The sequence below is a fragment of the Macaca fascicularis genome, chromosome 15 (genome assembly GCF_037993035.2).
Source record: "Macaca fascicularis isolate 582-1 chromosome 15, T2T-MFA8v1.1".
Lineage (NCBI taxonomy): Eukaryota > Metazoa > Chordata > Mammalia > Primates > Cercopithecidae > Macaca > Macaca fascicularis.
Window position 1 is genome coordinate 123,126,803 of NC_088389.1, and position 25,819 is coordinate 123,152,621.

The 25,819-nt window shown below is 50.9% G+C and overlaps 1 protein-coding gene across 4 annotated transcripts in view; it reads right to left on the reverse strand.

Annotated features, from left to right (window-relative positions):
* The window catches only part of BICD2 (BICD cargo adaptor 2), a 48,573-nt gene extending 23,340 nt beyond the window's left edge, over positions 1 to 25,233 (reverse strand). For 2 of the 4 annotated variants that reach the window (XM_005582258.5, XM_005582257.5), the window contains exon 1: positions 24,905 to 25,233. In XM_005582258.5, the coding sequence (XP_005582315.1) occupies positions 24,905 to 25,144 (240 nt within the window). In that variant the 5' untranslated portion in view covers positions 25,145 to 25,233. Of the gene's footprint in view, positions 1 to 24,823 lie in introns of all 4 variants that reach the window. The other 2 variants (XM_045372978.3, XM_045372977.3) reach the window with 1 other exon arrangement.
* Positions 25,234 to 25,819: the final 586 nt, after the last annotated feature.

Here is a 25,819-nt window from a genome sequence, read left to right on the forward strand (position 1 = left end):
ACTCCACCCATCCCCTGATGATAGGAGCTTTAAAATACAGGTTCAGGGAGTTACTCCTTGTTCTCCTCTCTAGGGCTCCCACTGCCTTTCGGATGCCCAAGAAGGAGCCAGCTCCTCCAGAGTCAGCATATCTCTGACTCAGGATGTGGCTGAGGCTATTGTCACTGGACCAGTGTTAACATGCTGAGATCCCGACAACCCCAGTGTGGGGGCAGCGCATGGGAGGCTGGGTGGCTTTAGAATGAGCCCATAGCAGATGCTTAGGCCCCCATCAACCCCCCAGCAGAGGCTGAAATCCAGAAACAGAAGCTGGACGATGAAGGAAGAGTAAAAGATTACGACCAACAACGGGTTACGGTTACCCCTGTGGTTTTCATTCTTTCCTGACGCCAGTACCAGCAAAGCTCCCTGTTATCACCTGGGCACTCCCACCACCTTAGAACAACTCTTCAAGCGTTACTTTCTGTGAAAGTAAAACTAAGTCTATGCTGGAATGGCTGAGACCCTAGCCTGTGCCTAGTGCAGAGGAGGAAATAGTGGCAGGTGATCAGAGCCTGGGAGGACGGGGAAGTGCGCCAGGTGGAAGGAAGAGCAAAGCAAGAGGTAAGACAAGGTGAGGCCGGAAGGAGAACTAGGTCCTCATACCAGGGCCTCTGAACCTCTGGACAAGAATCTCTTTCCCTCCCTCCTCAGCCATGTAGGCCTCCAGCTTTGCCGAGGTACCCCACTGTGCAAGAGGCACTGCCCTGCCTGCCCACTTCCCAGCGGCACAGCAGGAGAGCCAATGGGTATGTGCACACCTGAAGCCAGGCTGCCTGGGCCCACGTCCTGGCTCTGCCACTGGTCAGCTATGACTTGGTGAGCTCCTCCCTCACTGTGCCTGTCTGTCAAAGGGGCTACGGGGTCAAATTCCCATAGTTGGGCGTGTGTAAGCCCACCCTGATGCCAAGGCAGCATGGGCATCGGGTCAGGGTCATTCACAATCACCCCATTTATGAGAAGTGGCAGGGCTTGAAGAGCAGCCCCAGGCCAGTGCCTGCCCCCTCCCACCTGCCACAAGGTTGGTCCCTGATGGTCCCCACAAGGCCAGGTGCTGGCTCCAAAGTGGCCTCACTGTCCTTTTTCACGTGCAAGATGTCCTTACTCTGTAGTCAGCCAGTGGGGCTGCCTGGCTCTGTGGCAACTACCTAATCACAGTTCCCTCAGCTACAAAGGAAGGTCACCCCACTCCCTCCCCACTCTCAAGAGAGAATGTGTATATCTCCACAATAAGAGCTGGCCATCAGCCCTAGCTAGTAGAGGTTGACCCTTCAGTCTCCGGACAAACCTGTACAGGGCGTGGAAACAGGTCTGCACAGGAAACTGAACCAACCCCACTTGCCGACCTTCCACTGGGGTCTGGCTCCCTGGAGAAGGCCTACACCACCAGGGCAAGGAACCAGACCTCTAGGCAGGGCTGTCCCAGGGAATTCTCTTTCATCCTAAACCAGTTTGGCCATCTGATACAACAGGAACAACACTTGCCAAGCCAGGAGAGCCAGCCTCAGCATTCCAATGAGGCAGGACTTGTTCCAGGATGCAGTTTCCACAACAAAACTGGGAGCCTCAATTCCTTCATCTGCTAGGCTGATCCAGCACCACCCACTGACAGCCAGCTGGTCCCACACTTGTCCCTGAAGGTCCACGATGCCTGCATGAGGGTGGGCCCAGCCTCCTGGGAACGGCTGGGCCTGGGCATCCCAGAAATCCCACTAGTCCTAGCCTGGCTGCCTCCGCTGGGCCCTCCCACCACCTGCTAAGGTAGAGACACTGTTGGGCTCCTTGTCAGGGCTGGTCCAAGCAGGGGAAAGGCCTGATCCTCATCCACTCGACGGGCTGTGAATACCCTCTGCTCAGCACCCATCTTTCTACCCAGGCTTGTTGAAAAATCCCAGGGACTGGCTTCACCATCCCCTCAATGTTTACTAACAGCACTTATTAGTGCTTACTGCATGCCTGGTCTCTGGTAGGTACTGGGACAACAGACTATCAGGCCTCCCAAGACCCAAGTCTGAGGGCCTGTAGCCCAGATAGTCAATTGAGACCACAAATCCTCCCACCCTGGGGAACCACAGGATGATAAAACTCACTCGATTACGGATTGTCAGTATCCCAGGCTCTCTATTCCCCCCAACCACAGTGAGGAGCCCCTGAAGTGCTGGTCAACTCTTTACTGTTTTGAAGCAGTATTCCTATCAGAAGTTCGCACTTGGCGGGCAGGGAGGCATAGCCTTTGGAGGAAGACCCGACCCCCGACCACGGTTTTACTCCTTGTGAGAGGGAAGAGGCAAAGAAATCTGCAAAGCCAGGAAACAGCAGTTCAAGTCCAGCACCCACCTCCTTCACAATCATGCAGTCAGTAAATACTATCAAATGATGAACTTGCCCCCCAAAAACTGCCACAACAAGCCACAGGGCTTCAACACCTGATAGGGTCAAAGGGAAATCAGGTGTTTCCGAGGCCTTAAAAGGAGCTGGGGTGGTCTGCAGGACATGAGAAGACCTGGAGGCCTCAGACGCTTGTGTCTATACACCTTGCTCCACTCCGGGCAGCTCTGCATGTGCTGTTCAGAGTCCTGTCCCGCATAGCCAGGACTCCACAGGAGTCCAAGTGGCATCAAGCCTTATTACAGTCATGAGGGTGCTCAGGCCTATCAAGTTGACATAAATACAAGCTCAACAATATTATTATGAGATAAAGAATTTAGGCCAGGCGCACTGGCTCACGCCTGTAATCCAGCACTTTGGGAGGCTGAGGTCTGATCACGAGGTCAGGAGATCGAGACCATCCTGGCTAACACGGTGAAACTCCGTCTCTAATAAAAAAATACAAAAAAATTAGCTGGGTGTGGTGGCGGGTGCCTGTAGTCCCAGCTACTTGGGAGGCTGAGGCAGGAGAATGGCCTGAACCCGGGAGGCGGAGCTTGAAGTGAGCTGAGATCATGCCACTGCACTCCAGCCTGGGCGACAGAGTGAGATTCTGCCTCAAAAAAAAAAAAAAAAAAAAAAGAATTTATAGCATTATGACATTAAACTATCTCATAGATTAATCAAACCTATCGTGACCCAAACAGCCTAGTATAAAATACATCAAAATGTCAACCACGCAGAGGGAGAGATCCAGGCTCTGCAATAGCCAGCAAATCAGAACTGGCACAGACACCAGGACTCAGGGCATAAGGAAATGATACCACAAGAGGATACAGAATGACATCAGAGCAATCTAAAAAAGGAAGAAATTCCATTTATGTGTAGGTGCACCACAGGAGAACAAATAAAAGACGGTATTTCATGTAAGTTTTCTGTAAATCTGAAACTGTTCTAAAAAATATATGCTGTAAAAAGTTAGCATACACTCAAACGTGAAAATTGAAAAATGATCTCTTAAATACATCTGTATTAGAGAGGGTATACAGAACAAACCAACAGGAAACCAAATAAACAAAAAATAGAAACAAATCATATGAAAACTTCAGAATCACCGCCAAAGCAGTACTGTGCGGGGGGTTGCGGGGGATTGCACTAAAAATAAATAATGATAAAAAGAAACAGTCTCTCTAGACTGGGATTGCAGAAACTGAATAAAGTAACAAGCAGAAGTCTCACAAAGGGGAAGTGATACAACAAAAACCCAGAAACAAAAGAAAAAGCAAAGCAACCATGTTCATGTATTTTTTTAACCCGCTAGTGACTGTATTCAGGTTGGTAAGTCTGTGCAAAGTACATACCCCTAAATCAGGGAACTGAACACTTACCAACCTGTCCAGTCCCCACAGGCAACGTGAGGACTGAGCTACCACATCGCTGGTTCCACCCCACAGCCATTGGCAAGATGGGCATCGGCACCAGCAGGCCTGCCTCATGGGAGAACTGACACAGGGAGTGCGTGCCCAGGAGGGAGTCTGGGTGCTGTGTAGCACAGCAGGTCTTGAGCTCTGACCTCGGCCTAAAGTGTCCCTGTCCACATCCATATTCTCTCAAACAAATAATGAGAAAGGAAAACAGAAAGACATGCCTTATCAGTTCTTGATGTATCTGTTGAACATTCCCGTTGAGTTTGCTGAGTTTGTAATGTCCTCTCTAAGGCAGAAGAAAAGACATTACAAACTCAACAGGAATGTTCAACAGGTATGTCATGAACTTACCTGCTAGTTTCAACAGATCTTCCCTTCCAATGGGCAGGGACTCATGGACCAACTCCATGCCCAACACGGATGCAAAAAACTGACAAAATCTTAGCAAACAGAAGTAACAATTTACCTTAAGAGTTACTGTGATCAGAAGACCTTGCCCAAGAACATAAAACCAGGGTAAACCAATTCAATTTTAAAAATCTATATTCAGCATCTGCTATGAAACAAGATAGGACAACAAGTAAGTAAACCATATAGACAGACTGAAGGCAAGCTACCAATATTTCTGCCACAAACTCATATTTTAAAAGGAATTAAAAATGTCATCTATGCTAATATGCTTTACCATAATTTAGCCTGAACTCTTCTCAACTGAAGCACTTGAAAAATGGATGTGGTAATTTTTTTTTTCTTTCTAAATGTCATAAAAAGAGCATCAATAGAGTAAATCTACCTGGATAGATTTAAAACAAAAGCAAACATAGCAAATAATGGAATGCATTAATAAATAATGGAGAAGCATTGGTAAATGAAGATGCATTTGAGTTACCCACCCTCCCCTTAAAAGGAGAAGGCAGGACCACACTCTTCACCACACTCAAAAAACATCGGAAGAGGGAAAAAAAGCATACCGCTAAATTCCTATTTTTTTGCAAGTGATGATTTTGTCTAGAAAATGCACTAAGAAACATCCTCAAAAAAGTCAGAGATCTCAAATACACCAAGATACCCACAAAACCCTCCCAAATTAAACTGTTGAGTTATGTACGCAAAAGAAGAGCAATTACATTTATAATCTTGACCTAAAAAATTAACCCCCAGATATTAACTTAACTAGAAACATGAGATTTATCCAAAGAAAATTATAAAAATACTAATGAGAAAGACAGAGGGTAAGTTGGAAGGTAAGATTCCTCGAGTTGTCATGTAGATTCATGTGATATGGATACCACAGCTACAGACCTGGAAGAAAGCTGCCTCAAATCTTCTGGGGATTACTTCAGAATAATAGTGAAATTTACCTCAAAGATTTAGCAAGCAAAAAGACTCTCCTGCTTACCTCCATTAAAAAATGTTAAAAAGACCTAATTCACGTCATAATATCCACCCTTTTAAAGTGGTTTTCAGTGGTTTTTAGTACATTCACAGAGTGAACATCACCATTAATTCCACAATTCTATCACCCTCCAAAGAAACCCTGTCCCCATTAGCATTACTCTTCAGCTCTCCCCACTGCCATCCTGAAAACCAATCTATCTTCCATCTCTATGAATGTGTCTATTCTGGACATTTCAGTCTTTTGTGACTGGCCTCTTCACTTAGCACAATGTTTTCAAGGTTCGCCCATGTTGTAGTATGTATGAGAATTCCCTTCCCTTTCATGGTCAAATAATATTCCATTGTATGAACAGATCACATTTGTTTATCCATTCATCATTTGATGGACACTTGGGTTGTTTCCACTTTTAGGCTATTATGAGTGGAACCGCTAGGTCATGTGGTATCTCTAACTTTTTTTGAGGAACTGCCAAATTTTCCACAAGGGCTATCCCATTTTATGTTCCCACTAGCAACACAGGAGGATTCCAATTTTGCCACATCCTCTCCAGGACTTCGTACTGTCTATTTTTTGGTCACAACCATCCCAGTGGGTATGAGAGCTCTTCCTATTTTCTTTCTTTGGAAGACAGGGTCTCGCTCTGTCACCCAGACTGGAGTGTAGTGGTGAGATCATAGCTCCCTTCAGCCTTGACCTCCTGGGCCCAAGCAATCCTTCTGCCTCAGCCTCCTGAGTGGCTGGAACCACAGGCACGTGCCACCATGCCAGCTTTTTTTTTCGAGATGGGGTCTCACTATGTTGCCCATGCTAGTCTTGAACTCCCGGGTTCAAGTGAACCTCCTACTTTGGCCTCCAAAAGTGTTGGGATTATAGGCACAAGACACCGTGCTCAGCCTCTTTCCATTTTATTAAAAAAAGTATTAGTAACAACAATAGCCACCACTCTGTAAGTCTCCTTAAGTATATTATTTCACTTAATGCCTATCTCAAAGTTCTCAGGAGAATCTGTGTTCCCATTTTATGGAGGAAGAAACTAAGGCTCCAAGAGGCCAAGGTTGTGACAAGGCAGAGACACAGATGGAAGACAGCCATCTCTGCCTGCTCCATGCTGGGTCTTTCTGCTGCATCACTGGGTCAGAACTACTGCCTGATGGCAAAGGGCTTCATATCCTGAATATATAAAGATCTCCTACACATACATAAGAAAAAGGCAGACACCCAATAAGAACACTGGAAGAAGGTCTTGAAGAGGCTCTTTACAAAAGAGGCTCTCCAAACGGCCAGTAAACACAGGAAAACGTACATGGGGAATGCAACTTACCACCAGAAAGAGCTACTGTGACATGCTGATCAGAATGGCTAGTATGTAAATTAATAACACATCAAGTGCCTGCGGTGAGGATGGAGAGGACAGGGGCTTGCCACACACTCCTGTGCTCCTCTAGAAGAAAGCCTGCCCTGTGTCACCCTAGCCAGTCCATCCAGCAGAAACAGGCATCGGCCACCCCATGAGTGTTCTGACAGCTGAAAACAACCCTAAGGCCGCTCCACCTGACAGTGGGTGAGGAAGGTGTGGTATGTCCACACAAACGAATCCCATGTAGCAATGAGTGCCAATAACCTACAAATACAAGCAGCAATGAGGATCAGTCTCACAATACTGAGGGAACACACAAAAAAGTACAGTACAGCTCCCTCTATCAGATGTCCAAACCAGGGGAGATATCATCTCTGCTGTCAAAAGCCAGAATGATCACACCTTGACAGGGCTCAGACAGCAGTTCTGGGAAGCTGTAACATGCAACTTCTTGATCTGCTGGTAGCTACATGGGTGCACTTACTTTGATAATTTGTCAAACTATACAATTATGATTTTTATAGTTTCCATATTTACCTTACGCTCCAGTAAATGTTTATTTTTATTAAAAATTAGTGAAATATGAAAACTATCAAAAGCATTATGAATAGGGTTTAAAAATAAATTATATCTTGATTTAAAAAAAGGAGAAACAAAATGATCTCTGAAATACAATAATGAAATAGAATCAACCTATTAAAAAAAATCCTGAAGCAACCCAGCAATAAGCACACAGTATCTGAAACGCTATCCGAATGCATAGCACTCGCGAGATGAGCTCAGGGCCTTAGCTACTATTACTACTGGGCATTAAAAAGAAAAGATGCCGGGCGCGGTGGCTCACGCCTGTAATCCCAGCACTCTGGGAGGCCAAGGCGGGCAGATCACAAGGTCAGGAGATCGAGACCATCCTGGCTAACACAGTGAAACCCCGTCTCTACAAAAAAAATACAAAAAATTAGCCGGGCATGGTGGCGGGTGCCTGCAGTCCCAGCTACTCAGGAGGCTGAGGCAGGACAATAGCATGAACCCAGGAGGCGGAGCTTGCAGTGAGACGAGATTGCGCCACTGCACTCCAGCGTGGGTGACAGAGCAAGACTCCATATCAAAAGCAAAAAAAGAAAAAGAAAAGCTGCAGAATATCAAATGTACCCAAGGGATGATGTATTTGCCAACATACACACGTGCACTTAAAATCTATACATTTTACTATATGTAATTCTAGTTTAAAAGATTAATAAAACCCCAAACCAAACATATCACAGGCAGTTAAATTACTTGTTATTCATGAAATAGAGAGTAACAGAAACAAGACGAAAGATCAAATTTTCATAAATGAACTTCAGCAAAAACCTGATACAAGAACAAAGGATCAGGTCAGGAAATGGTGGCAGGAAATGGACTTCAGATTTACACAGGGCCAGATGCTTCAGATCACCGCACAAACAGATGTACAGCCTTGCTAGCAATTTGGGAAAACAACTTACAGCAGCTATAAACACCAGCAGAAACAGAGTCACAGGGCACACTGGGATGGGGGATGGAGGGCTCCAGGGCCAGGAGGGAGGTATAGTTGGGAGATGGATGTGAGATGAGCTAGAACCTCTGCCTACTGTTCAGCCCAGTAATGACCCAGATCCAAGACAGGGTAGAGGGAGTGTGGCGATGGGAGAAGGGGATCCACCTAACTAAGGGTGGGAAGAGGGGAGGGGGGGTCCCCTGTCCTGAGGCATCTTCACTGGCCCTGCTCTGTCCAGATGTCTTCCCAGCCTTGGGCTGCCGTCAGCACCCCTCCAGCTCTGATGTGGGCCCAGAGGGAGGAAGACAGAGGACAACACAGTTGTTAACAGACAAGAGGACTCTGGTGCCCAGGGGAGGAGGGCAATAACCCCAAGGCACCACTGCACTTCACAGTTTGTACCAACGTAAGCTCATTAGCTTCTCTCACAGGAGGTATTAGCTCCTCTCACAAGTGAGAAACTGAACTCTGAGAACACACATCTCCATAAACGGTTCCCCAAGAGGGTCTGAAGAGAAAGCAAGAAAGAGGAGGCTGATAATCCAGAAGTGGCTGGGCCTGGGCCTGGGCCTGGACCCCGGCCCACAGTGCTCAACTGTCTGATCAGTTCCGCAACCCTGCTTGCTCCTCAGAATCACCTGGAGAACTGGAAACTCCCATTCCTAGGTGCATGAACATCTGGGACTCAGTCCTTCCTGGTCTTGGCCTGGAACCCAGAAAGCTTGGGCTCACTGTGGGGACTGCCTGACACTTGAGATCTGGCTGAAGCCAGTCATAGTGGTCCCTGGGCCCCACCTCCCACAATTTATGGAGATCATTTCCTTCCGGACACACGGTCCCTCCCTCCCTAGAAGCAGGTTACCTGAGGTAGCAAAGCATGAGTAAAAGGACTAGCCTTCCTGCTGGGATGTGTTGACATGTGAACACAGAGGGGAGAGGGGCTTGCTGCAGGTACCACCCAAGAAAGATGGAAGCACTGGCCAGGTGTGATGGCTCACGCCTGTAATCCCAGCACTTTGGGAGGCCAAGGTGGGCAGATCACTTGAGGTCAGGAGTTTAAGACCAGCCTGGCCAACATGGCAAAACCCTGTCTCTACTAAATAATACAAAAATTAGCTGGGTGTGGTGGCGGGCGTCTGTGATTCCAACCATTCAGGAGGCTGAGGCAGGGAGAATGGTGTGAACCCGGGAGGCAGAGGTTGCAGTGAGCCAAGATCACGCCACTGCACTCCAGCCTGGGTGATAAAGTGAGACACCGCATGGTCTCCAAAGAAATAGGGAAGCACATGCCACATGTCCACACCAAGTATGGTGCATTCACAACGCCCAGCGCCCAACAATAGGTGGAAGGCAGTAACTCTGGTGCGATGACACAGTGGATGATGCTCAGCAGCCGGAAAACTCACTCCTCATGCAAGTAACCGTCGTGATGGCTCTTAGAGAAGCCAGACCCAAAGGGCCATACACCAACTATGAAGAAAGCTAATCGCTGTAGAAGGTAGGCAGTGCGCTGCTGGGTGGACAGGAAGGGTCTAAGCACTTCAGGGTAACCTGCACCATGGGGCAGCCACACATGAGCACGCAACTGCACAACCGCATGTGGTCTTACAGGCAAATCATACCTCAATTTAAAACTGAGAGCTGCACAAAACAATCATCTAGTCAGCAGCCAGAGCTGCTCTGGAAATGTCTGCCTGTTGAGGTCAAAGGCCACCCTAAAAAATGCAGCCTGGACTAAAATGGGGCTCAGCCCTGCCTCACAGTGAACCACACCAACGTGGAAGGTGGGTGGCGGGGGTCTCCCAGCAGCTTCTGGAGAAAGGCCACCAGTTTGGTAGTGCTGCCAAGCTCCCACACAGACAGACCTTCTGGATGACTTCCCTGGTGGGTCCCCAGTAGGCCAAATCTCAGAGCCAGTATGTCGCTGGGGGCCAAGAAAGTGAATGGACTTGTCCACCACCTGCCCCACCACCAACAGCAGCCTCAGGCCTGACCCCTCCTAGGTGCTGACCCCTGGCATCTTGGCCTAGTGCGGGAGGCTGGGCAGCTCTGTGGAGAAGCCCTTTGCCCAGGCCCCTGGCTACGCTGGGAAGTGGGTCTGTATGCCTGTATGCTTTCTTCCAAAGTCCCCGCCAGGCTCCTGGGTGAGGTCCTGACCTCCAACTCTTTCATAGCCATACATGAAACAGCTCCAGGGGCATGGCTCAGGACAGTGGGGTCAGCAGGGAGTCAGCAGGGAGGGCCAGACCCACTGGGCAGGATGGGAAAGTCCAGCAGCTGTCCCAGGACAGCAGAATTCCCCCCAGCCCAACACTACCCTCGCTTCAGCCAGCACCCCCATCACTTTAGCTCACAGATGCTGAGAAACAGGTCAGGCAGGAGGCTGGGCCGACCATCCAGATACACACACAGTGTGGGTGCGGCAAGGCTTCTCACACGGGAAGGGTTCAGGCCTGTCCTTGTGGACAGGTGGACACCCACGTCTACCACACATCTGCACCTCCTTAGCGAGTGCAGGAGCGGAGTGAGGAGCCCATGCCCAGCAAGTGGCAAGGCTCAGGAAGCATCTGTGGCATGAATGAAGGACAGACAGGCGGACCTACGGACACAGCTGGGAGGTGACAGGCCCCACACCAGAAGTGGGTAGACAGCACGGCAGGTCCAGGGAATAGCCAGATGCTAGCGTGCTGAGAGTGCAGAGAGGCGCTGGATGTGGCTCAGTGAGGCAAGGACTGCAGGGAATTCCAGGGGTACAGGGTGGGCAGGCCTTGGAGGTTCTTCTGGGGCATCTCCTCTTTGACCCTCTCTCTCCAGCCAGTGGAGGGGACACACCCCAGGGACTCAGCGGCAGGAATGGCTCCCAGGCTCGCCCCTGCCCTGGGTCTTCCCTTTGCTCATGCACACTCCAGAGAGGGTCAGGGAGGCACCCCAAGTTCTCCACTTGAGGGGCTGTACCCCCTCCAGGGCTGAATCACACACGACATGCAGAGCAGGGAGGATTCAGACTCCCAGGTGTAAACTGCAATGACAGGATGGTGCTCCCACATGCATCTTTCCCCTGCGATCATTCTGGAAGTGTAAACACTCCTGTGACTGATTTCATAGGTCTGAGTGTGGCCCCTGAGCTTTAGAATTTTTGAAAGTCCCCCAGTGACCCTGGGGTGCAAGCAAACTAGCCAGCTCCACATGCTTCTACTGGAACCCAAGTCAGCTAAGAAGCCAGAACTAGACCTGTTGACTACCTGGGTCCCTCACAGACCCAACGACCCACCCAATGGGATCCCATGGGTGTTATGTGGGAGACCCCACCTCACCACCCCTCAGCCAGCTCTTCCCACCCACCCCCAGCTGGGTGGGGATGCTCCAGGAACGCCCACCACCATCACCAAACCAACTTCCTCCTCTCTTTACTCAAAAGGTACTTCCCTAAGCAGACACGGGCAACAAAGGATGTGGGGTCCAGGGCCCCCAGGAGCGGACAGAGGTGAGTGTGAATCATGTGTCTTCACACAAGCCCTGCAAAGTAAAAACCTTTATCGCTCCCTTTCACGGGTGAACAAACTGAGAGGATCAACAAGGTGAGATGATTCATCTGAGTGGCACCATAAGGTTTCTTACTCCAAAATCCATTTTTCTTCTTTGCAGCAGGATGGTTCCCAGAGGAAGTGGTACACGGAGGGGGAAGGGGGTAACAGGAGGGGGGGCAGGAGGTAGAGGTGGTCCCTGAGGAACTCAGACAGCCTCACCTGGCAGGTAGACAGGGAGGAGGAAGGAGGCCCAGGAACACTCAAGCAGGAGCCTGGGAAAGATGCAGGAGTCCCTACAAGAGAGGGTGGTGCCTCTTGGGGACTGGGGTCCAGGTCAGGAAGAGAGAGTGGGGCCTCCAGGCCAGGAGACAGCACCCACCCACCTCTGCCAGCCTATATCCATCAGGCTGGGCACCGCAGGACCAGCCCAGGCCCAAGCCCCTCTCTGCAGACCCATCTGTCCCTCACACCACAGGAGGCTGAGGGGTGCTGGCCCACCCTTCCCACTGTGTGGCTTTGGAACTGCATTTCCCCAAGGAGTACTTACACTTGTGGATGTGGGGATCGCTAGGACTGAGGGCTGAGAGGCACCCACACAGGGAACACTGTAGGGCTGTGGCGCTTGTCACCAGCCTCTGCCTACCCACGGCCCCTCCTCTGTAAGGCCCACATCAATCGGAAGCAGCCATCCCATCGCCAACCGCGAACCCCAGCTGCCCTGGGCAATGTCCAAATGCTAAGCTGCTTTTAGAAAACTGGGAATTCATCCCTGGGCAGGAGGGATTTAGCCAGAATTGGGTGCCATTTAGAGAAGATTACACCCTAATTGCCCCAGTGTCAGCAGACAGGCTTCTGGCCAGCTGCGCCCAGGGCTGGCAAAGGTCCCCACAGACCCTGGCTCCCCCGCCCAAGGACACAGAAGCCAGTCCTGGGGCCTGGGGACCAGCCCTCATCTTCCATGGCAGCTGGCTGCCCTGACACAAATCTCCATTCAACAGCTTGTAGTCAGGGCAGGAGGGGACAGCTTGGGGGCCCTGCCAGGCAGCTGTCCAGACCACATCTGTTCCAAGTGAGGGGCGGATGGCACAGTGGGCACAGCAGCCTGGGCCAGGCTGGGTTGAAAACCACAGGAGAGCATGGCTGTAGCCCGGGTTTTCTCCTCACTTCATCTCTAACCCTCATCACACTTCTTCACCTTATTAGTACTGTTTTAGAAGGAGACGCCAGCAAGGTTCACAATCAGCAAGTGGCAGGAGACTCTTACGCCTTGCAATCTCCTTGCAATCCCCAGAGTTCTTCCCACCACAGGACGAACTATGAGGGTGCAGCCTGAGGAGAGGGAACTCTTGTTCAGTGCTGGCGGAAACAGAAAATGGTATTCACATTTGGAAGAGTCTAGCAGTTTCTCATAAAGCTAAATACAGTCTTATCATAAAATCCAGCGATCAGACTCTTCAGGTATTTACCCAAATGGTTTGAAAACTTAGGTCTACATTAGAACTTGTATGTGAATGTTTAAAGCAGCTTTATTCATATTTGCCAAAAAGCAGAAACAACTAAGATGTCTTTCCGTAGGTGAACAGATACACTGTGGTTCACCCAGATAATATTATTATGACTTAAGAAGAAAAAAAGAGCAGTCAAGCCACTAAAAAAATGGATAAATCTTAAGTGCATAATGCTAAGTGAAAGAAGCCAGTCTGAAAAGGGCCACATACAGTATAATTCCAATTATGTGACATTCTGGAAAAGGCAAAACCATATGATGTGTTAAGAAGATCAGTGGTTGCCAGAGGTTGATGGGGGTGGATTTAAACAGGTGAAGCATAGGGTTGTTTTTTTTTTTTAAGGCAGTAAAACTGTTCTGCATGATCCTGTAATGGTAGATAAACGCCACTGTATTTATAAAAACAAACAGTGAACCTTAATATATTAGTACGTGAACTGTTTTACAAAATCATTTGGGAGATCAAGGGATCCTGGACTGGAATGTAGAATGTAACAAAATAATCTAATTGTATTACAAATGTATCAAACAACCTCACTGAAGGGGATGGGAGAATAAAGCACTAACTTAAACAACTCTTTTTTTTCTTAATTTGTTTTTTTGAAACAGTCTCGCTCTGTCAACCAGCCTGGAGTGCAGTGGCGAGATCTCAGCTCACTGTAACCTCTGCCTCTTGGGTTCAAGCAATTCTCCTGCCTCAGCCTCCCAAGTAGGTGGGACTACAGGCACACACCACCAAGCCTGGCTAATTTTTGTTTTTTTTTAGTAGACAGGGTTTCACCATGTTGGCCACATGGTTGGTTTTTTGTTTTTTTGTTTTTTTTTTTGAGACAAGTCTCCGTCTTCCAGGTTGGAGTGCATGGTGCAATCTCGGCTCACTGCAACCTCGGCTTCCTGGGTTCAAGCGATTCTCCTGCCTCAGCCTCCCCCAGGTAACTGGGACTGCGGACGCCCAATTTTTGCATTTTTAGTAGAGACAGGTTTTCGCCATGTTGACCAGGCTGGTCTTGAACCTCTGATCTCAGGCAATTGGTCCTCCTTGGCCTCCCAAAGTGCTGGGATTACAGGTGTGAGCCACTGAGCCCAGCCCTAACTTAAGTAACTTTGGAAATAAGTAGAGTCTATAAGACTAAAGGCAAAAGAAGTATATAAAAGCACTGTAGTTGATAAAATTGTTTTCCATGGGGACCCAGGTTAACAGTTCTGTTACCGCTGTACATGTGAACTGGAATGAAACAATTAAGTTACTGGATGGTGGATGGTGGGAGCCAGGTGTCTCACTGTTGGGAGTGGGAGGTTACAGATAAGCAAGGGAAGATGGTAAGAACGATCCATGTGGTAATGGATTAGAGTTAATTACAACAGCATGAACTCATGGTTAACTAAATATACATATAGGTATATTTACTGACATGTGTATATACATGGTGTTAGTATACACTAACTGCATTTTTTTTCTTTTGAGATGGAGTTTTGCTCCTGTTGCCCAGGCTGGAGTGTAATGATGTGATCTTGGCTCACTGCAACCTCCGTCTCCTGGGTTGAAGTGATTCTCCTGCCTCAGCCTTCCGGGTAGCTGGGATTAAAGGGGCCCACCACCACACCCAGCTAATTTTTGTATTTTTAGTAGAGACGAGGTTTCACCATGTTGGTCAGGCTGGTCTCGAACTCCTGACCTCAGGTGATCTGCCCACCTTGGCCTCCCAAAGTGCTGGGATTACAGGCATGAATCACTGCGCCTGGCCACTAACTGCATTTTCAAAACAATTTCCTTGTTCTGTAGCTGACAGGCCTTAAATCAAAGACACCCTAATAGCAATGAGCACACCTAGCAACCAGATCTTGGTTTCTAACATCTTTCTCAACTAAAGAAACCAGGGCTTCTTGGGGTAAATAGCTGATTCTAGGACTGAGGCAGGAAACAGATAAGTCTGCAACATCTTGTAGTGCCAGAAAGAAAGGAAGCACTTAAAAAAAAAAAAAAAAAAAAAAAGAAGCACCACGATGTGGTATATTAAAGGGGGTCTAAGACATCTGAAAGAGCTCTCAAGAGCCAAAGCTGGAGCAACTTGAGCAACAAAATGAGGTAATGCTGGATTATAACCCAAATAACAAAATAAACTTTTATGGGCTGGGCACAGTGGCTCATGCCTGCAATCCCAGCACTTTGGAAGGCCAAGATAGGAGAAGTACATGAGCCAAGGAGTTGAAGATGAGTCTGGGCAACATAGTGAGATCCTGTACCTACTAAAAAAATTAAAAAATCAGCTAGGGGTGGTGGCATATGCCTATAGTCTTGGCTGTTGGGGAGACTGAGGTGGAAAGATCATTTGAGCCCAGGAGGACAAAAGCTGCAGTGAGTCACGATCACACCACTGCACTCCAGCCTGGGCGAGAGAGTGAGACTCTATCTCACAAAAAATAAATAAAATAAACTTTCATGAGTCTACATTGATAAAATAAACAAGAGTGGGAGGGAGGGAAAAGTCTCCCACGCAAAAAAAATTGCAAATAATTTATGTAGATATCACCCTGCCCTCAAAGAGGTGGAGCAAACTCCCTACTCAAGTGTGGGCTATGCACAGTAATTTCCTTCCTAAGAATACAGCAGGGACAGGAAGAGAAAGAATAACTTTACAGTGGCGGTCAAGTGATCAAGGTCAACAGCAGCAGTGACAGGTCATGTTGACAATCCACACTCTTGATATGTGATGAGAAGGGCATTTACTTCTGTGATCTTCTTCCCCCAAACCGATAATCCCAATCCAACCATGAGAAAAAACATCAGACAAATTCCGAGGGAAAAACACTCTACTAAACACCTGACCAATCTTCCTGAAAACTGTCAAGGTCATCAAAAACAGGGAAGGTCTGAGAAACTATCAGTCTACTGGAGCCTAAGGAGACACGACAACTACATGTAATGTGATATCCGAGACAATACTTGTGACAGAAAAAGGACATCAGGTAAAAACTAAGGCAATCTGAATAAAGTATTCATAATAATGCCGTGATATTGGTTCATCCATTGTAACAAATATACCACACTAATGTACAATGTTATAATAATAAGGGGGCAGTTGGGTGTGGGGTATACAGGAACTCTGTACTATTTTTGAAATTTTTCTGTAATCCCAGCACTTTGGGAGGCCGAGACGGGTGGATCACGAGGTCAGGAGATCGAGACCATCCTGGCTAACACGGTGAAACCCCGTCTCTACTAAAAAATACAAAAAACTAGCCGGGTGAGTTGGCAGGCGCCTGTAGTCCCAGCTACTCGGGAGGCTGAGGCAGGAGAATGGCGTAAACCCGGGAGGCGGAGCTTGCAGTGAGCTGAGATCCGGCCACTGCACTCCAGCCCGGGCGACAGAGCGAGACTCCGTCTCAAAAACAAACAAAAACAAAAACAAAAAAAAAGAAATTTTTCTTTTTTTTTTTTTTTTTTTTTTGAGACGGAGTCTCACGCTGTTGCCCAGGCTGGAGTGCAGTGCCGCGATCTCGGCTCACTGCAAGCTCCGCCTCCCGGGTTCCCGCCATTCTCCTGCCTCAGCCTCCTGAGTGGCTGGGACTACAGGCGCCCGCCACCGCGCCCGGCTAATTTTTTGTATTTTTAGTAGAGACGGGGTTTCACTGTGGTCTCGATCTCCTGACCTTGTGATCCACCCGCCTCGGCCTCCCAAAGTGCTGGGATTACAGGCTTGAGCCACCGCACCCGGCCAAAAAAAGAAATTTTTCTATAAAACTAAAAATTTTCTAAGTAGTTCATTTTTTAAAAATAATGATTAAAAGCAGCACAGTTTTTATTTTATTTTTTGAGACAGAGTCTCGCTCTGTTGCCCAGGCTGGAGTACAGTGGTACGATTTCGGCTCACCTCAGGCTCCACCTTCTGGGTTCACGCCATTCTCCTGACTCAGTCTCCCGAGTAGCTGGGACTACAGGCACCCGCCACCATGCCCAGCAAATTGTTTTGTATTTTTAGTAGAGATGGGGTTTCACCGTTTTAGCCAGGATGGTCTCGATCTCCCGACCTCATGATCCGCCCACCTCAGCCTCCCAAAGTGCTGGGATTACAGGCGTGAGCCACCGCGTCCAGCCGGCAGCACACTTTTATACATGTTCAATGGCTTAAAGACACATACGTCTGTAAATAAAAGAGAAAGACAAGGGTAAAGTGTATGGCAGGGACAGATAAAGTGGGAATCTCCGCCTACCGGCACCCTCCACAGCATGAGAATAGAATAGCGGGGGCTAACGCCAGCACAGTATGAAAGGGGGCAGGACAGGCCACACATGGCGCTGTCTTTAAAGTGACAAGGCCTGTAATCCTAGCAGCTTGCTGGGCAGAGGTGGACTGACTGCCTGAACTCAGGAGTTCGAGACCAGCCTGGGCAACATGGTAAAACCCCATCTCTACTAAAATACAAAAAATTAGCTGAGTGTGGCAGCGTGCGCCTATAATCCCAACTATTTGGGAGGCTGAGGTAGGAGAATTGCTTGAACTCAGGAGGCAGAGATCGCACTGAGCCAAGATCACGCCACTGCACTCCAGCCCAGGCAACAGAGCAAGGCTGTCTCCAGACAAACAAAAAAAATGACAAGGCCTTCAACCAAATGCAACCTGCAGATCCTGCCTGGCTTCTGAAGCAAACAAAGCAACTGTAAAATGAAATTTATGAGCCAAACTGGGGAAGTCCAAACACTGACTGGACAACAGATGACACTAAAGAATTTTTGTTAGTTTCTTAGGTGTGAAAATTCAACAATGGTTAAGTTTTATAAGAAAAGATTCTAATTAGCCGGGTGAGGTGGCGGGCGCCTGTAGTCCCAGCTACTCGGGAGGCTGAGGCAGGAGAATGATGTGAACCCAGGAGGCGGAGCTTGCAATGAGCCGAGATCCAGCCACTGCACTCCAGCCTGGACGACAGAGCGAGACTCCCTCTCGAAAAAAAAAAAAAAAAAGAAAATATTCTATTTTCTTAGCAAAACAACGGATATACTTACAGAAACAGCCACACAAGATGAACTGCAGTAAAGAAATAAGACTGGCCACAACTGCAAACTGCAGGTGCAGGGCAGGAGCACACGTGGACTCACCGTATTATTCTCTCCACCTTTGGTTATGTCTAAAACGTCCAATAAAGAAGGTGGCTTTAAAAAATGAGTAAAGGCCAGGTGCGGTGGCTCACGCCTGTAATCCCAGCACTTTGGGAGGCCAAAGTGAAAGGATCATCTGAGGTCAGGAGTTTGAGACCAGCCTGACCAACGTGGTGAAACCTCGTCTCTACTAAAAACACAAAAATTAGCCAGGCACGGTAGCGGATGCCTGTAATTCCAGCTACTTGGGAGGCTAAGGCAGGAGAATTGCTTGAACCCGGGAGGCAGAGTTTGCAGTGAGCCAAGATCACGCCACTGCACTCCATGCTGGGCAACAGAGCTAGACTCTGTCTCTAATAATAATAATAATAATAATAATAAATAAATAACGAGTAAACGGCCAGGTGCGGTGGCTCACGCCTGTAATCCCAGCACTTTGGGAGGCTGGGGCAGGCAGATCACCTGAGGTCAGGAGTTTGAGACCAGCCTGGCTAACATGGAGAAACCCCGTCTCTACTAAAAATACAAAAATTAGCCAGGTGTAGTGGCACACGCCTGTAATCCCAGCTACTCAGGAGGCTGAGGCATGAGAATCGCTTGAACCCGGGAAGCGGAGGTTACAGTGAGCCGAGATTGAGCTACTGTACTCCAGCCTGGGCAAAAGAGCAAGACTCCATCTCAAAAAAAAAGCAAACCATAGATGAGGTGTGGTAGCTCACATCTCTAATCCCAACACTTTGGGAGGCCAAGGCAGGAGAACTGCTCGAGCCCAGGAGTTCAAGACCAGCCTGGGCAACATAGTGACACCCTGTCTCTACCAAAAAATAAAAATAAAAATAATAATAATAATAAATTTAAAAGCCAACTATAAAAAGCAAACCATGACAATTTTTTCATATAATAACACAACAGCATGAGCTAGAAGTGCCACAGAAGCTCTGGATCCACAGAAACCTTCCTGTCTTTATTCATTTGAATTAAACCTGCTTTTCTCTCAGAGTAGCAACAAACTATCTTTAATAAAAAACAACTATTACAGACACACAAAGTCTTTCCCCTGTTTGATGGTGTCTTGTACACATCACACACTCACAAGGGAAGAAGAGCTGGCAGGGAGAAACGCTCAGTGCTCCCTACATTTGTCCTGCACCATCTACACAGGTCCTATTGACACTGTTCTCTCCACTTTCTGCTGTTCTTAAAGCAAACGCATGATTTTTAAAACACAGTAGCTTCTACAAAAGAAGCTGGGCCCCCAGTGGCTTCCTCCTAACCCTAACCCTAACCCTAACCCTAACCCTGGCCTGCGATGCCCTGAGGGTGGCAAGGGGTGCCTGCTTGCCACTCAGTCCCCATCTCTCCATCCACCTCCCACAGCAGAGCAGAGCCCAGCTTGGGACAGCAGGGTTTGAGCCCAAGGTGGCAGCTAGGCAGCCACATTGGGCCCTCTCCTGCTCCGGAGTTCAGCTTCAGGGGCCACACTCTGAACACTGGACAACACAGGGTCTAGGGCCAATGCTTTACCTGTCAAAGCCTGCATAGTCCTGGCCAGCCCTGGCTACCAGCCACCACCACCTCAAACAGCTGGTGTACTGTCTGAGAAGAAACCAAATCTTTCTTACCCCCGATGTGTGTGACAGTTTCATCTGGTCCACGTGCATGGGGAAGCAGGTCTGACTGACTGGGGGATGCCCAAAACTGACAAAGAAACTGATCTCCTCCCTCAAAGGAAGGGACTGTGGTCCCTAAGTGACAGGGGAGACCTAGCAGGAATCCTATATGGACCTAGGCAGGATGTTCAGACACAAGGGCACAGGGACACCCCTCCCCGACCTTCGGGGCTCACAGAGCACTGGGCCAAGGTAAGCAGCATCATTATTAACCCATTATGGCCCAGGCAGCGGCTCATCTAGGGCCGCAAGCTCCTGGGAGACCAGGCAGGGCCCAGACTCCCACTGTGGAGTCAGTATGGAGTCCACAGGGACAGACATCATATAGTCGGTCCTACTCAGGTGGTGCCAGGCACCCCCAGGGGCCCAGAGGCTCCCAGTACTAGGCCTGGCTTTCCTCCAGATCCACCTGCTAAGCCACAAAGCATGCTCGCTTGGCGTCCCCAAAGACGAGCTGCTCCATCACAGCTGTGCCTGCCTTGAATCCCGTGGAGGGTGCCAGGTCCACGCCTCCACATGCTGGCAGGGCTGGCCTGAAGCACACCATCCGCATGCCTAGGGCTGGGCAGACTCCCTGGCCAGGTCCCAGGATGACTGAGATATACAAGTGCCCAGTCGCCAGGCCCTGCAGGAAGAAATAGCAACAGGGCTCGATGTGGGAGTTTCAGACATTTTTAAAAGTGTAAGGGTCCCTAAATATTCCTTCATGATCCCCTGCCCCACATTCTAAAAGTGGGAAAGAGAGGCCCGGGGGGCAGAGAGTTGCCCAACAATTAAGTGACAACAGTGTGGCCACAGGGTCATCATCTTTGGATGCCTATAGCTGCCTCGCTCCAACTGTCAGACCCATCTGTGCTTCAAGGATTCACAGGGCCCCAGCTCCCACCCACGCCAGGCTTCTTCATACCAACTGCCACCACCCAGCCCCCTGAAAGGCCCTTGGGTCTCCCAGAGCCTCCCTGCTCCCAACAGCCTTCTGTTCAGAAACGGACACAAGGATGTTCTCAGGGGTTATCAGAGGAATGGGAGAATCCCACACTTGCTTTAACCAAGACCAGGACTTTTCCTGTTCTGGAAGCAAACAATCAAGGAGGCTGGGCCTCACCCCCGGTGACTCTGCAGAGGAACCTCCTGGAGGATCCTCTGCCAATCCCCCTATTGCCCCCACTTCCTGCAGCTGCCCAGGTGCTGGGAACAGGGCTCGGCAAGTGCAGAAGGCAGCAGGCAGGGGAACTTTAGAGGCACCCAAAAAGCTTGAAGGGCAGGTGGGACTTCTAAGACGAAGGGTGAATGTGGGCACAGGAGAGGTAGGGCAGTCCCAAGCCAGCCTGTAGGGGCGTGAGACAATGCTTAGGGCAGCCCCACGGAGATGGCAATGGAAGCCACTTGAGACTGAGCAGGGACAAGGACGAGAACGGGGAGAAGCTGCAGGTGCAGCAGCAAGGAGACAGAGACCTGAGTGAGGCATGAGATTCAGTCCGCAGAAGACCTACAAAGCACTTGCTGCGTGTTGGGTGCTGTGCCCAGTCCAACACCCAATTCCACCCACATGCACCTCTCAGACAAGGACAATGATGCTCCAGAGCTTGGCACTATGGCACCGAGGTGGTACACCAAGGCAGTGAGGGTGTCCAGACCTCCTCTCTGAGCCTGAGCTCAGGTGGAGTCAAGACTGTTCCCAGACCTCCCCCATTATCCTCCCCTGACCATGAGGACCACATGGGCACCTAGCCTCAGTCCACCTAGCTACGGTCCCTGCTTGTGCCCTGGAAGCAGGAGCTGCCACCTCAGCACACCTGTCCTCTTTTTTTTTTTTTTTTTTGAGACGGAGTCTTGCGCTGTCGCCCAGGCTGGAGCGCAGTGGCCAGATCTCAGCTCACTGCAAGCTCCACCTCCCGGGTTTACGCCATTCTCCTGCCTCAGCTTCCTGAGTAGCTGGGACTACAGGCGCCCGCCACCTCGCCCGGCTAGTTTTTTGTATTTTTTAGTAGAGATGGGGTTTCACCGTGTTAGCCAGGATGGTCTCGATCTCCTGACCTTGTGATCCACCCGTCTCGGCCTCCCAAAGTGCTGGGATTACAGGCTTGAGCCACCGCACCCGGTCCACCTGTCCTCTTAAAGCTGCAGCTGAGAACACAGGGCAAAGTGTCCCACAGCCATGCAGGACCAGGAACACCAGGTTGCTGACCAAAGCCCATCTAATTATCTTCCCCACCATTCCAGGGAGAGGAAGGGAAAGGGTGCAGTGGGAACTGGGACAGATATGGCTCTTATTGAGTTAGACTCCAGAAATCACTAGCAGAATGATTAGGCAAAATCAACCAGGGAGCACCCTCCTCACTCATGGCCTCAGCCAGCACCGTGCTATGATGTCGGCAGGACACAGACACATCCCCCATTGCATGAGAAAGGCAACAGGACTGGCACTGTCTCCCATTCACCACCACAAGACCCTCCTCAGCTCTGATGAGAAACCCACACACTGAGACCAGCAGGCCAGCATCCTTCCCTCAACGATCCTGTTAGCTACAAATGCAGGGCAGGAGCACAAGCAACTCCATTTGGAGCACAATCTGTTAGTAACTAAATGCACTTTAGTTCAAGAAATAAAGTTTTTTAAAGAATTAAGGTGGTACACCTCTCTACAGGAGAAGAAAAAAACCCACAATTATTGTCTCCTTAAATCTTGTGGTTTTTTTTTAAATAAAGAGTTAATATTTTCAACTATGATATTGGCCATAATTAAATAGGTTAGCTAGAGCCTGTGTTGGCACAGGTGTGAGGAATAGGCATGCTGTTGATGGGGGGTGAACTGGTACAAACTTTTTGGCAACATTTACTGAAACTGAAATGCTGATGCACATTCCTCTAGACTCTGCTAAAGACTTTGGGCAGAAACATTCTTATCCCACCTTACAAAGGAGAACTAGGCTCTGAACAGAGCAGTAATTTGTCCAAGGCCATGTGACCAGTACATGGGGAAGCCAGGTGGTGACAAAAAACAATAGGCAAGCAGATGCCTAAAGAGCACCCACAGAAACAGATACACTCTCTTCCCCATTCTGCTAGGGACTCACCCTCCAGATACATGCCACGAAAATGCCAAGATTCTTCACTGTGCCGAAACATTTGTGTCAGAATAGCAAAGAGCTGACAAACGAAGGGCATCAAAGTGGGGACAAGTTAGGTCAGCAACAATTCCTTCTCACAGAGGACACTGCCAAACCCAAGCTGTGGACAGAGACAGGCACTGCAGAGGCTGCCCAGGAGCGGCTCACGATGCACTTGGTAGGAGGAAGAGGGCTGCTTCTCTGTGTGCAGAGGGGAAAGTGTCGAACAGACAGTGCAGCCTGCTGGAGAGGGTGAGCCCCGCTACAGGAGACCAGAATCCGGCTGAGGCCACTCCCACTCCATATTCTCAGAGCCCCCGGCCTCCCTGTCACACGCCCCACCCTAAGATGAGGACTTTTGCAAGAGCGGCCGCATCTCACCCCTTTTGTAGCTCCAGCGCCACTGCAGCATGGATTGCAGAAGGCGCCGATACCTGTTGACAGACAACAGACTGGAGTCCTGAGGGTCATGGGGAAGGACCCAGTTCCTGCTGGCCCAGGGTCAGCCACTGACTGGTACTAACTGAGCACCTGCTCTGCCCACACATTGACTTCAACACCTGCTTGGATTCAATCTGTCCTCTCCACAGAGGGGGGTCATACTGGTCTCCTCAGACAAGGGGGAGGCAAAGAAGGCTGCAAATGGTTTAGGCACCTGTCTGGGCTGACTCGGAGCAGAGGTGCCAGCTGATAAGCCTGGAAACCAAGAGCCAAGGGCTCACCAGGTCACAGTCAAGTGGGGGAAGGGAGCACACCACCAGGCTATACTCCTGACCCCACACCGGTCCTTTCCAAATACATGACACTCACAACAATCCTTTCTGGGTACGCAGTACTGCACTCCCATTTTGCAGAGGGGGGAAGCTAAGGCTCAGGGAGCGCCTCTACCCAAAGCCACATCACTAGCAAGGAGCAGAGCCTGGATCCAAACCCTGGTGTCTCCTCCCAGAAAGCAACTCCTGCCAACAACGCTATGGAGTCAGGGAAGGGGAGAAGAGAAGCTGGGGAAGGACTGCCCAGGTCTCCCGCTGCCCTGCCGCCTGGAGACCCTCGACCAGCCTGGCGGTCTAACCTCCCCTCCCCACAGTGGGAATGACACAGACCACTGAGGTCTCCGTCCAAGAGGAACACAGCCAGCCACAGCGAGGGGAAGGGCCTGAGATGGGGGGCTGGACAGGAAGTGGGCCAGGGAAGTCATGCTAGCTGGTGGGAGCGCAATCCCCGCAATGAGGACAGAGCGCTGGGCCTGGGGCAAGGGTACTGGGGGACCCATGCCAAGGGCAACCTCCACGTGCAACCCCGAGCCCCTACTCACTTAGGCCGCTGTCCACGACCTTTCCCCACCTCAGAGGCACTCATGAAACAAGCAGAAACGCTCCGAAAGTAGCTGCGCCCAGAGAGAGGAAGTGATTTGTCTGAAGGTGACAGAGCCGCAGACACTCAGACCCAGGCCCATCATCGGCCTCTCCCAGCGGGTCACCAGCATCCGTGGCCTCAGCTCTCGGCTCAGCCACTGTCCTCCCAACCCCACCCCACGCTCAGACACACCCGGAACAGCGACCACCGCAGAGCATCAGCCCTTACGAAGCCCCGCCCCGCCCGGGCCGCCCAGGTCCCCACAGAAGCAGGCGGGCAGCTGCAGGAGGCGACAGGGCGCCCGGACCCCTGCATTAGCGGCGTCTGCAACGGACGCTGCACCGGCTCGCTAGCCAAGGCCGGGCCCACTCCCACATACTGCCCGGGTCCCCGGCTCTGGGCCCGTGCCCCCTCCGCCCACCCCTGCCGGCCCCCCCTTGGCAAGCTGACCTTGGCCGCCCTGGTGCCAGGGACGACGCCCACAGGCCCCGGCGCCGGGCGGGGGTCGCGGGGCAGGGCGGCTCGGCTCACCTCCTTGAGCTGCTCCATCTCGCCGCGGATAGCCTCATAGTCCACCTCGAGTTCCTCGAACTGCAGCTTGAGCTGGTGCTTCTCCTCGAGCACCGCCAGCCCGTACTCGGCCGCCTGGATCTTCTCACGCGTGGTCTCGGCCAGCTCGTGGGACAGCCGCTTCACCTCGGCGCGCAACCACTCGGGCTGCGCCTCCATCACCAGCCGCGCGTACTCCTCCTCCTCCGACGGCGCCGACATGGTGGCCGAGGGCCGAGCCGGCTCCCACCGAGACTCTCGCAGGCCGGGCCCTCCTCAGCCGCCACCGCCGCCGCTGCTGCCGCCGCCCTGCCCCGACGGCCGCCCGCCCGCCCGCGCCGCCGCACGGCTCCTCCCCTCCGGCGCGCGGGGCCCGCTGGGGGCTGGAGTCCAGCCCGCGCTCCGACTACAAGATCCATCGTGCCCGGCGCCCGCCCGGCCCCCGCCTATGATTGGCCCATGACCTGTGAGGGGCGGGCCCTCGGGCGCAGCCACTGACGCCGATGTCGCCCAGGGGACTGTGGGGACAGTAGTCCCGCTCGCGCACCGACTACAAGGCCCGTCCAGCCCCGCGCCCACCCGTCCCCGGCCATGATTGGCCCGCGCCGTCAGCGTCAGAGCCGGATGCACCGGCGCCTTGCAGTCCCCTGGACGGCGGTCGAGTGGGCGCGGCCCCGCGGCCTTCCCGCACTCAGAGCCGGGGACACTGCTCAGCCGCCGCGCCTCGCGCTCCCCTGTGCCTCTGGCAGCCGGCGGCCACGCGGGGTGGCAAGACGGCTGCCGGGAGCGCCCCAGGGGAGGCGGGTGCGGGCGGCGGGACTGGGCTCCCGACCCTGGGGCGTACAATGCGGACAGAGCCCAGGCGGCCGCGAGCGAGAAGCGCATCCGAGAGCGCGG